This window comes from Danio aesculapii, chromosome 10 (assembly GCF_903798145.1).
Source record: "Danio aesculapii chromosome 10, fDanAes4.1, whole genome shotgun sequence".
In the NCBI taxonomy this organism is placed as follows: Eukaryota; Metazoa; Chordata; class Actinopteri; order Cypriniformes; family Danionidae; genus Danio; species Danio aesculapii.
In genome coordinates, this window is record NC_079444.1 from 40,881,113 (window position 1) to 40,894,207 (window position 13,095).

Below are 13,095 nucleotides of genomic sequence, written 5' to 3' on the forward strand. Positions count from 1 at the left end.
ATATGTAAATTAGGATTATAATTAGGGTAACGGTTACAAGATTTTCATACTTAGTTCATGTTAGTAAATTAATTATAACTAACTTTATAATTAACTGCTAGACAATTATTTTTTTAACTGCTACATTTTTTATTAGTTATAGAACAAAATATAGCAAAATCCTGCTAAAACATTAATAAATTCAGTGAGTGCTGAAAAACAGATTACATTGGTTAAAAATAAAGCTAGGGGAGCGCGGGGCACAAAGTAACGCAGGGTAAAATGTAACACAGACTTTTAAGGTATTTGCTCAGGGTTGACCATGGCATGTTTCAGAGGTTTTCACCAGTGTCGGCAGACGTCTTCCTGCCAATTATTGAAAAAGTTTACCAACATTTGGATGAGAAACATAGCAAAAAACATTTGTTCAGCATAAAAGTATTTTTATTATAGTCAATATGTTTTTATTTTTTTTTAAATCTGTGAAAGCAAGTACGTAAAATTCTATATTGCTGTGATTACCGTCCTCTAGGCTAAAAAATGAAACTATTGAAAGATGTAAAAAACACGAAGTGACTGCAAGCCAGTTTTGAGGAAAACACAACACAGCAGGGTTAGTTGTAACAAGGTGTTACAATTAGGCCACACACTGTTAAACACCAACTAAAAAAGCTAAAATAAATTAAACTAAATTAACAAAATAACTTGAATTTTAAGTGTATTGTTATTTTATTGCTAATACTACAAATAAATGCACTGTATAATAATGGATAATAATCCAAATAAATCCAAATGTGTTTCTCCAATAAATAAATAAATAAATAATTAAACATACTGTGCTAGGTAGAATAAAAAATAAATTGAGCTAAGTACTGAGGAAATATAGCTAATATTTAAAGTAAGCTGGATTTCTAAAATCTGCCTTTTTAAGCATGTGTTACAACTAACCTTCTGTCTGTTACAACTTGCCCCACCGGTGGGGTAAATAGTAACATCTATACCCCTGGCACTTTTGGCAATACTGCACAGAAACCAGCGATAATACAACCAGTGCTCATTTGTAGGAGAGGCTTGTGTGTTGTTGGTAAAAAATGGTCTGTCTAACCCCATTACTTTGTTCATTATTTGGCCAAAACCAAAAAGTGTTACTTTGTGCCCCACTCTCCCCTATTAGTTAGGTATAAGTTTGCCTAAAGGAAAAAAAAAAATCATCTTTATTTCTAAAATCACCTTTAATTCGCGTAAAAACAACATATAAAGCCTGACAAAATACGTTGTATTTAACGTTACGTTTGGATATTCACATTGAATTGCAAATGATTTACTATTTCCTCACTCAGAATCCTTTGAGGTGGTGGTTCGTGGAAACGGATTTCTTCACGCCCGTGATGTGAACCGAATCCTCTGCAGCTTCCGAATCAACAACACCCTCACCGTGAGTAAGTGAAAACTGCCCGCTAAATCGTTACCTGTTAGCATTAGCCGCTAATAATAATAATAAACATCTCTTCATTTTGATATGAAGTGACGTGATTTTATTTGCCGCATTAAACAAATAGCGATCGTGCACGCGGCAACGCAGACAGCTTTGTTTTTGACTTTAATAATTCCATCCTTAAATAAGTCCATTGAATCCAAATGTCGTTATGGCTGTCATGTTTTCTTCAACGGGGTGTTAGTTAGCATGCCTCTCGAGAGAGAGCTTGGCCACAGCTCTTGTAAATCAGAAGACGTCAAGACGTTCCTTCAACGCAAACCACATGTGCACAAACACACACCATCAAAAACACACAATGGAAAATATTACCAGGACTTTTCGAAGTGTCCTCCATTACTTTGCGAATGTAAACAGAGTTAGACCACCGCATAGGCCTAGGTGAAAGATTTTATTCTTTGCATTACTATGACTTAGACTATGATGAATTTTTACAAACACATTTACACACCATTTAAAATACATAATGGAAAATATTATTAAGCTACAGGGCTTTTCATTCAAAGATATGAAATGGGTTTCACTGTTTTATCAACTTAATAAAGTTCAATTATATTGCACTAACAGCACATTCAAAACTAGTTAAACCAATGCATTAACATGCATTTAGTTGAATGATTTTAGCTCTTTGAGTTATGACTGAATTACAGTTGAAGTCAGAATTATTAGCCCCCCTTAGATTTTTTTTTCTTTTTTAAATATTTCCCAAATGATGTTTAACAGAGCAAGAAAATTTTCACAGTATGTCTGATCATATATTTTGTTAAATATTAAGACGTTATTCTCTATGTGCAACGGAACCAACGCTGGTGAAAGCAATGTGTTTAATCAAAAAGCAAACTGACGCATCTCCGCGTGTGCGCAGAGAACCCGCGCCCCTCTCGCACGCGCTGCTCTTCTCCCGGTGCTTAACTAAGTCCCGGTAGTTAACATGCACGCCAAAAAAGTAGGCTCCATGCTGCTCACGGGCCGCTCATCCGTTGTAAAACCGGCGTAAGAGCCTTTTCTTGTTTTGCAAGTCGACAAAACTAAAGATTATATTAATATGATGTTAATTAAACAATATGATGCTGATCTTACTAAGCAAACCTCCTGATATATATTTTTTGTATGAAGCAAAAAGGAGGGTTGGCGAGTCAGGGAGTTAAGTCAGGTAAGAATTCTGACTTCAACTGTATATATTTTTAATAAAATGGACTGCTGAACTGCTCCATGATTGGGGGGGTAGATATTTTGTATTATTATAATAACACTACATGTTATAATAATATATTTTTTTGCATTTTAAATCATATTTTTAATGTAAAAATTGTATTTGTTTGACTCTAACCATACAAAATATGATAAAAAACAGTGTTATATATAGTTTATTGCTATAGTTTACACTTGTAGATATTTATTGGGGGCCCCCAGATGTCTTGGGGCCCTAAGCGGCTGTTTACCTTGCTATTATTGGTTAAATCCGCCCCTGATGATATGATACCCTGCTGAAAAAAACAGCTTAAGCCAGCCTAGGCTGGTTTTAGCTGGTTGACCAGCCTGGTTTGAGAGGGGTTTTGGCCATTCCAGGCTGGTTTCCAGCTGAGATGACTAGCTAAAACCAGCTTGATCAGCCTACCCAGGCTGTGAGCCCAGCCAAAACCAGCTATGTCCAGCTTAAACTAGGCTAGTAAAGCTGAATTTGGCTGGTTTTAGCTGGTCATTTTTTAGCCTGACCAGCTAAGACCAGGCTGTAAATGGCCAAAACTCCTCTAAAAGGTTGGTTGACCAGCTAACACCAGCCAACCATTTTAGGGTAGTTTAAGCTGTTTTTTTAGCAGGGATTTTAGTTATGGCTGAGTTATATTGTGCACAAACACACACCATTAAAAACACACAATGAAAAATATTACCACAACTTAAATATAAAGTGTCTTTCATTGTTTTGCAAATGTAAATAAAGTTAAACAAGTGTATTAAAATTTACGGTTATATTCACACATTGCTGCCACACAACTGTGTTTAAACTTTAAATATAAAGTTTAAATATTAAATGGTTAAATGGTTAAATATTAATATATTTGGTTATATAAATATATAAATATAAATGGTTAAATATATAAATATAAATGGTTAAAGTGGTTGCACAGTGGCGCAGTGGGTAGCACGTTTGCCTCACAGCAAGAAGGTCACTGGTTCGAGCCTCAGCCTCAGTTGGCGTTTCTATGTGGAGTTTGCATGTTCTCCCGGTGTTGGCGTGGGTTTCCTCGCATGGGATGCTCTGATTTCCCCCACAATTCCAAACATGCGCTATAGGTGAATTGGGTAAGCTAAACTGTCCGTTGTGTATGAGTGTGAATGAGTGTGTATGAATGTTTCCCAGTGATGGGTTGCAGCTGGAAGGGCATCCACTGCATAAAACATATGCTGGATAAGTTGGCGGTTCATCCCGTTGTGGCGACCCCAGATTAATAAAGGGACTAAGCCGAAAATAAAATAAATGAATGTACTGTAAAATGTATTTCATTGTTTTGCAAATGTAAAGAAAGTTAAATCAATTTATTAAAACCATGAAAAGAGGTGAATGATTTTAAATAGTTGAGATTATACGATTGGATTAAACTCCCTATCGTAATACAGTTGCATAACTGTTTAGTACAGCGGGTAACTAATAAAACGGCTCAACGCACAGTGTCTGGAATGCTTGATTTGGATGATTCCTGCGTTTCTGTCCTCCTCTCTCAGCTGCTGTTTGACTTAAAGAATATCAGATGGCACGGGGAATGCAGAGCTCGTCTCATTCGTGTGTGTGTGAGTGTCTAGGCCAGGGTAAATAGGCTTTGGAGTCAAACATTTTCCAGTTTCTCATTTTTCATGCGGAGAGAGCATGAAAAATTCTGTCCTTGAGTTTTAGGCTGAAGCTGAATGGTAACAAAAATACTGAAAATAATTATTAGTGGTAATGGCGGTGGTAAGCGTAGGATTGTTAGTCATCCGCAGGGTTAGGGGTTTTTTGAAAGTGTGCTGTCGGTGTAAATAATACATCAAATTATGATGACTATAAAAACTAAGTGACAAAATTCCTTAGACGTACAATACGAGAGGGATTTGAGTCGTATGCATTGAAAAACACATCATGGAGACCTTGAGGACTTTTTGTGTTTTGAGCCAGTAACCAAACACCCAGCAACCACCCAAAACAGTCCTGCATTAAATGCTGTCAGTGTTATGCAATAAAAATAATAAAAATCTAGTTTATTACACATCTGTTTAGTAGAAACAGCAATAAAAGTCTTACACTGTAGCAATTGATACGACTAAGTCATGACAACAAATGTTTTTGTTACTTCAACTCATTTTAATTAGTTAATCATGTTTCAACTAAAATACTTTAGTTATACAAAGTTTACCTTAATATTTTCTATTTGACTAATGTAAGTTGAGATTACTAGAAACGTTAAGCTGATTCAACAACAACAAAAAATAGGCAGCAAAATGTCACAAAATAAACATGTTTTAAAAGGATAGTGCACCCAAAACTGAAGATTAACACTCTTTAATCTCTTGCAAGTGGTTACAAACCTTTATAAGTTTCTTTCTTCTGTTGAACACAAATGAAGATATTTTGAAGAATGCTGAAAACCTGTAACCATTGACTTCCATAATAGGATAAACAACTACTATGAAAATCAATGGTTACAGGTTTCCAGCTTTCTTCAAAATATCTTCATTTGTGTTCAACAGAAGAAGGAAACTCAAGAAGGATCTGTAAATGATGACAGAATTTTCAGTTTTGGGTGAACTATCCCTTTAATTCAGTTGTCTCAGTTTGTTCTGTTTCTTCATGATGATAAAAATTTCAGGTTTTATTTATAAACGTTTGCACAGAAACCTTAATACAAGTGAACACACACCTGATTCAATTGTAATAAAATTATTAATGATTTTGGCTCATGAGATGATTTAAAGTGATTCAATTAAGTTGACTTTAAGTTAAATATGTTTACTAACAGTTTACTTATTGTTGCATGGTTCTCCCAGCAAGTATGTTTTGTTTGGATCTTAACCTTTTCATGGAAAATGGCATAAGCATGTTTCCACCCATTTTGTGCATATGCCACGTTTATAAATGAGACCCTAAATCTTTGTGTGCAGCACTGGCTGATATATTAATATGTATAGCAAAACATAATATTTGAAAATGTAAACTGATGTTTTCTACCCACACAAAGAAATAATGAAAAAAGAGGAATAACTAAAAAAACAAAAAAAACAGACACGTTTTTAAAGCAATTATAGTTTACTTAAAAAAGTGTGTACTCTTGTTCCTTTTAAAGCAATTAGTTGACTTTAATTAAAGTGGATAAACCTGTTGCTTTTAAAGCGATTATAGTTTACTTTAAAAAGTGTGTAAACCTGTTGTAAAGCGATTATTCAAATTTACTTTAAAAAGTGGATAAATCTGTTGATTTTAAAGTGATTAGTTGACTTTACTTAAAGTAAGTAAACCTGTTTATTTTAAAGAAATGATAGTTTACTGTAAAAAAGTGAGTAAATCTGGTTCCTTTTAAAACGATTATTTGACTTTACATACAAAGTAAGTAAACCTGTTGCTTTTAAAGTAATTAGTTGACTTTCATTAAAGTGAGTAGACCTGTTGACTTTACCTAGTGAGTAAACCTGTTGCTTTTAAAGTGATTAGTTGACTTTATTTAAAGTGAGTAGACCTGTTGCTTTTGAAACGATTAGTTGACTTTATTTAAAGTGAGTAGACCTGTTGCTTTTAAAGCGATTAGTTGACTTTACTTTAAAAGGTGAGTAGACCTGTTGCTTTTAAAGTGATTAGTTGACTTTATTTAAAGTGAGTAGACCTGTTGCTTTTGAAACGATTAGTTGACTTTATTTAAAGTGAGTAGACCTGTTGCTTTTAAAGCGATTAGTTGACTTTACTTTAAAAGGTGAGTAGACCTGTTGCTTTTAAAGTGATTAGTTGACTTTATTTAAAGTGAGTTGACCTGTTGCTTTTAAAGCGATTAGTTGACTTTATTTAAAGTGAGTAGACCTGGTGCTTTTAAAGCGATTAGTTGACTTTACTTAAAGTGAGTAGACCTGTTGCTTTTAAAGCGATTAGTTGACTTTATTTAAAGTGAGTAGACCTGTGGCTTTTAAAGCGATTAGTTGACTTTACTTAAAGTGAGTAGACCTGTTGCTTTTAAAGCGATTAGTTGACTTTACTTAAAGTGAGTAGACCTGTTGCTTTTAAAGCGATTAGTTGACTTTACTCAAAGTGAGTAGACCTGGTGCTTTTAAAGCGATTAGTTGACTTTATTTAAAGTGAGTAGACCTGTTGCTTTTAAAGCGATTAGTTGACTTTATTTAAAGTGAGTAGACCTGTTGCTTTTAAAGTGATTAGATGACTTTATTTAAAGTGAGTGGACCTGTTGCTTTTAAAGCGATTAGTTGACTTTACTTAAAGTAAGTAGACCTGTTGATTTTAAAGCATATAGTTGACTTTACTTAGAGTGGATAAATCTGCTGCTTTTAAAGCAATTAGTTGACTTTACTTAAATAGACATGTTTTATTAAGCAATTATAGTTGACTTAAAAAGTGAGTAATCTTGTTCCTTTTAAACCAATTATAGTTGACTTTACTTAAAAAAGTGAGTAATTGTTGATTTTAAAAACGATTAATTCACTTTACATAAAAAGTGAGAAAACTTGTTGATTTGTTTCTTTTTTAAAGCGATTAGTTGACTTTACTTTACAAAAGTGAGTAGACCTGTTGCTTTTAAAGCGATTAGTTGACTTAAAAAACAGACATGTTGCTTTTAAAGCAATTATAGTTTACTTTAAAAAGTGAGTAATCTTGTTTCTTTTAAAGCGAATAGTTGACTACTTAAAAAGTGGATAAACCTGCTGCTTTAAAGCAATTGTAGTTTACTTTACTTTAAAATAGTAAGTAAACCCGTTGTCTTAAAACTAATTAAATTAAATATGCTTAATTTTGTAATTAATGTAATGTAATGTAATGTAATGTAATGTAATTATAAACATTTTATTAAGTCAACTTAACGGTTCCAAGTTACAACAGGGTTTCTTACAGGTTTTAAAGTAAAGTACTTTGTTAAAAGTGATTCGTTACTTAAAGTAAGTAAACCCATTGCCTTTAAAGCAGAGATGCCCAAAGTAGGGCCCGCTGGCCGAAGTTGGCCCATTGTAACCTTTGATTTAGCCCACCATCCTATCTGAGAGGAGAGTAAGACTGATGGATTGGGATAAGTCGAATACCTTTAATAGAGTCATTTCTAATTTGACATAAACTTTGTGGGGTTTTATGCGGATTTAAAAAAAATGAAATTAAATGTTTCAATTAAATGTTGTAAATGAATCAGATTTTTAAAAAAATATATAAATACTGTCACTCGACAGAGAGAGGATTATGCAGAAGACATCAGGGAGCAAATCAAGGCAACAACTAGTGTAATTTTGTTATAAATTATATTGTTGTGTTTTTACTGTAATAAGTTTATTCTAGAATGTTAAAAAATACTGTATTAGTAAATATAAAGCAATGTTTTCTAGTCATTTTTAAACATTATTAAATAAATTAGGAAATTATCCATGGAAACTATCTTTACCTTCCGCCCACTAGTCTCAATCAACTTTGGTTTTTGGGCCTTCATAAGAAAAAGTTTGGGTTTTACTTTGAAGCAACAAGTTGAGTTTACTTTAAAAGAAGGTAAGTAAACCCATTGTAACTTGGAATTGTTAAGTTGATGTAACTTAAATGTTATTAATTCTGCTAATTTTACTCACTTTTTATAATAAAGTCAACTTATTGCATTTTTACAGTGTAACGAATGCTGTATATTAAGAATGTTTTACAGAAAATGTATGAAATTATAAACGCCTTCAATGTCACTTTTGACCGAGTTATAGCATCTTTGCCGAACAAAACCTAACAAAGACAAAGAACCTCCAGGACCCCAACTTTTTTCATAGCGAAGCTACTTTTCAATGCGCTTCAGGTGGAGCTCCTGTTCAATTATCCTCAAACACATGAAGATGAAATGAAACAGAATGACTGATATGCAGCTGAAAGGCTCTCTCTGTGTTGTTTGTCTGCAGTGAAGAGGCCTCTGCTAGTGGAGGACACGTACCTGCTCTGCCCAGCGCCTGTACTGGAGGAGGAGGGAACGTAAGTACCGCTACTGGTGGAAACCTTTTCTTCAGGTCCAGCAAATAAAGCTCACGTGTAAAGACAAACAGACACACCAAAAAGCAAATTAGAAAAAGATGCCCTGTTCATTCCTATTACTTTCAATTGAACCAATTTATGTAGCATTGTAAAACATATATTAAAAGTAAATATATATATATATACACCTGTCCAGCTGCTTCTTAATGCAAATTTCAAATTTCAGTTCAGACCGAGCATCAGAATCGGGAAGAAAAGAGATTTAAGTGACTTTGAACGTGGCATGTTTGTTGTAGACGGGCTGGTCTGAGTATTTCAGAAAATGCTGATCTACTGGGATTTTCATGCACAAACATCTCTAGGGTTTACAGAGAATGGTCCAAAAAAGAGAAAATATCCAGTGAGCGGAAGTTCTGTGGGCGCAAATGCCTTGTTGATGCTAGAGAACAGAGAATGGCCAGACTGGTTCCAGCTGATAGAAAGGCAACAGTAACTCAAATAAGCACTCGTTCCAACCGAGGTCTGCAGAAGAGCATCTCTGAACACACAACACGTCCAACCTTGAGGCGGATGGGCTACAGAAGCAGAAGACCACACTGGGTGCCACTCCTGTCATCTAAGAACAGGAAACTGAGTCTGCAATTCACACAGGCTCAGCAAAATTGGACAATAGAAGATTGGAGAAACGTTGCCTGGTCTGATGAGTCTCGATTTCTGATGCGACATTCAGATGGTAGGGTCAGTATTTGGCATCAACACCATGAAAGCATGGATCCATCCTGCTTTGTATCAACGGTTCAGGCTGGTGGTGGTAGTGTAATGATGTGGGGGATATTTTCTTGGCACACTTTGGGACCATTAGTACTAGTTGAGCATCATGTCAACGCCACAGCCTACCTGAGTATTGTTGCTGACCATGTCCATCCCTTTATGACCACAGTGTACCCATCTTCTGATGGCTGCTTCCAGCAGGATAACGCTCTATGTCATAAAGCTCGAATCATCTCAGACTGGTTTCTTGAACATGACAATGAGTCGCTGAGCAAATTCTCAATCCAGTAGAGCACCTTTGTGATGCAGTGGAACCGGAGATTGGCATCATGGATGTGCAGCCGACAAATCTGCAGCAACTGCATGATGCTATTATGTCAATATGGAGCAAAATATCTGAGGAATATTTCCAGTACCTTATTGAATCTATGCCATGAAGGATTAAGGCAATTCTGAAGGCAAAATGGGTCCAATTTGGTACTAGTAAGGTGTACCTATTAAAGTGTATATATATATATATATATATATATATATATATATAAAAATTGGTTATCCTGTGCAATAACATTTACTGTATATTTAACAAGACAAATTTTGGGGGGTATGTATGGGGGCCTGCGAGAGATCTGCAGAGTGGACGGCAACATCAACAGTCTGAGGTATCAAGACATTTGTGCTGCACATTACATTACAAACCACAGAAGAGGGCAAATTCTTCAGCAGGATAGCGCTCCTTCTCATACTTCAGCCTCCACATCAAAGCTCCTGAAAGCAAAGAAGGTCAAGGTGCTCCAGGATTGGCCAGCCCAGTCACCAGACATGAACATTATTGAGCATGCCTGCGGTGAGATGGAGGAGGAGGCATTGAAGATGAACCCAAAGAATCTTGATGAACTCTGGGAGTCCTGCAAGAACGCTTGACTGCAGCATGACTTTATATTCTAAACTGGATATTATTTCTGTCAAGTGACTAGACTTTTGTCTAAGCAAAGTCAGACCTTACTGTCCTAATGAAATCATTCATCAAGGCATGATCCTAATTTATTTTGGTCAAATGAGCGTAATGTAGAGGCCTTTGCCTTTCATATAAGCCACTTCTGATACCAACTGATCAACTAGAAGCCAAGGTATTATTTGCTGTTCCTACAGTAAAACTTGGATAGGCGACAAGACTTTTAATTCAGTTTATAGACTTGATTCATTTAAAATATGGTGAAATGAATGTGTTTTTGGTTGCAGGTCTGCCTCCCTCCATGTCAGTATGAACAACGGCCTGAGTTTTATCTCCAGCTCTGTGACCATCTCGACCGTTCGCTGTGTGAGTACAGAAATCCCGCCGGACAGCAGTGTCAGACCCACAACCACAGTTACACTGGGCAGAGCCACTGCCTCCTCTAGCTCAGCTCCATCTTCAGTCTGCCCTCTGAACACAGTCAGTATTCCTGTCCTACTCTACAAACTAACCCTCCTCTGGTGGGGTGCCATAACACGAGGGGAAATCAATAGCAAAACTCCAGAGTGTGCCAGTCTGAATGTAAGAACTTGTCATGGTAATATTTGTGTTTGTTGAAACACAAGTTGAAATTTAGACAGTACGGTGGCTCAGTGGTTAGCACTGTCGTCTCACAGCAAGAAGGTCGCTAGTTCGAGTCCTGGCTGGGCCAGTTGGCATTTCTGTGTGGAGTTTATATGTTCTCCAAGTGTTGGCGTGGGTTTCCTCTGGGTGCTCCGGTTTCCCCCACAGTCCAAACACATGCGCTATAGGGGAATTGGATTAACTAAATTGGCCGTAGTGTTTTACTGCATGTGAATGAGTATGTATGGATGTTTCCCAGTGATGGGTTGCAGCTGGAAGGACATCCACTGCGTAAAACATATGCTGGAATAGTTGGTGGTTCATTCCGCTGTGGCAACCCCTGATAAATAAAGCATTTTCCCAAAATAAGTATCAAAATAAGATGTCACCAAAAAGCCCTCCATTTGCTGAAACACAGATAAAGTTGTGGCCAAATTAAGCCTCAAAATCACCCCAGAGTGGATGTAAACATCCCCAACAGCACACAAGGGGCAAGTTCTCACGTTCAGATTTGCAAGCCAGTTTACGTTCATACAGTTACAACAGCAAACTTTGCTGCGAGAGAGTTATTTGAGAGGCCGACGTGTCAACTAATTAAACACTGTTGCTGGCGGGCAGAATGTGTGAATGTGATAGGGTGTCGTTATTACCTTATGTGCGATCTCATGAAAACACCTTCAAGTCACATTTCACCTATAGAAGAAATGAGTATCATTTATGCACATTTTGCAATATTACATTTTTATAAAAAGCTGGATGAAAATACTCTTAAAGGGACAGTTCACCCAAGCAAAAGCAAGTTTATATACTCACACTCAAGTAGTTATAAACAGAATGTGTTATTCTGTTGAACACAAAACAAGATATTCTGAGGAATGTTGGAAACCTGTATTTCAAGAGTTCCCACTTAGATATGCTTGGCGTATAAAGCAGGTTTGGCATGCTGTCCTGGGAGAGAACCCTGAGCTCGGAGATATTTAAGCCCAGGGCTCCCGCCCGGTTGATAAGCATATCAGGAGATCCGAGATCAGGTAGGTCTCGAGAGCTCCCCCTTTAGAAAAGGGAGGAAAAGGAGGAGATGGGGTGGAAGGGGGGATTCTTCCAAACGAAGATAGAAACAGTAGGGAGAAAATGATCCATTTATAGTAAACTAGGATCACTCTGATTGGATTATTACTGATTACAGATGAGTGGCCAGACGTGCTCAATCATATCACGTGCTCCTCTCGAAATTAGTTTATGAAACTTCACTATTGACATCCATAGTACACTAAAAAATATCAGTAAATTAGCAGTTTTCTGTATTTTGTGATTCCCTGTTTATTTCTGCTTTTGAATTGCATTATGTGATCTTGATCTTAACCTTTAAAAGTTTAAAAAAAGTGACCTTTATGAACATTTTTAATAGTTTGATGTGATATATTGTCCGGGTTGGTGTTGTATCTCACGATACAGATACCTAGTAATAAACTGGCAGCACATTTTCTGTTATTTTACAGACTTATTATTATTATTTCTTATGTATTATGTTGTTTCAAACTTCTAAAATGTCAATTTTTTAATTTTTTATTTTCTTGTTTATTTTACAGGGACAATACACTTGACATTGTTATACAAAGATAACCGATGTTGCGTACATAGGGCATATAGCATAAAGCTAATTTGCAGCCCTCGTCCCTGGTTAGGCATTGCATTAAAAAAACAAAAAACAATCAAGAATTAAACACAATACAGCAAACATGTAATCTGTAATTTATTAATTTAACAGGGACAATGCTCATTAATAAACAGTGAGACTGTAAATAAGCCAGAGTTAGCCACGGGGGCTAATTTTCATCTGTTGCCCCCTGCCAGATTTTAAAAGGCAACCTAAAATCAAAAAACACATCATCACACTACAGAAACAGTAAAGTTACAAATGACAACAGGATAAAACATGTAATAAGAATTTCTTAAAGTGTTAGACAAAAGAATTACACATGATTACAAACTACAATATATACAGAGCCACAAACATAAAATCCAAGTCAATCTGCATAAAGAGAAATGTAAACGGGACCAACCTGAAATAATAATAATGCTCACATTGCTGTAATG

At 36.0% G+C, this 13,095-nt stretch overlaps 1 protein-coding gene across 1 annotated transcript in view; it reads left to right on the forward strand.

Moving 5' to 3' along the window:
- The window catches only part of antxr1b (ANTXR cell adhesion molecule 1b), a 79,181-nt gene that overhangs the window by 30,115 nt on the left and 35,971 nt on the right, over positions 1-13,095 (forward strand). The window contains 3 exon segments of the mRNA XM_056466237.1: positions 1,320-1,418; positions 8,582-8,651; positions 10,662-10,854. Of these exon segments, the coding sequence (XP_056322212.1) occupies positions 1,320-1,418; positions 8,582-8,651; positions 10,662-10,854 (362 nt within the window).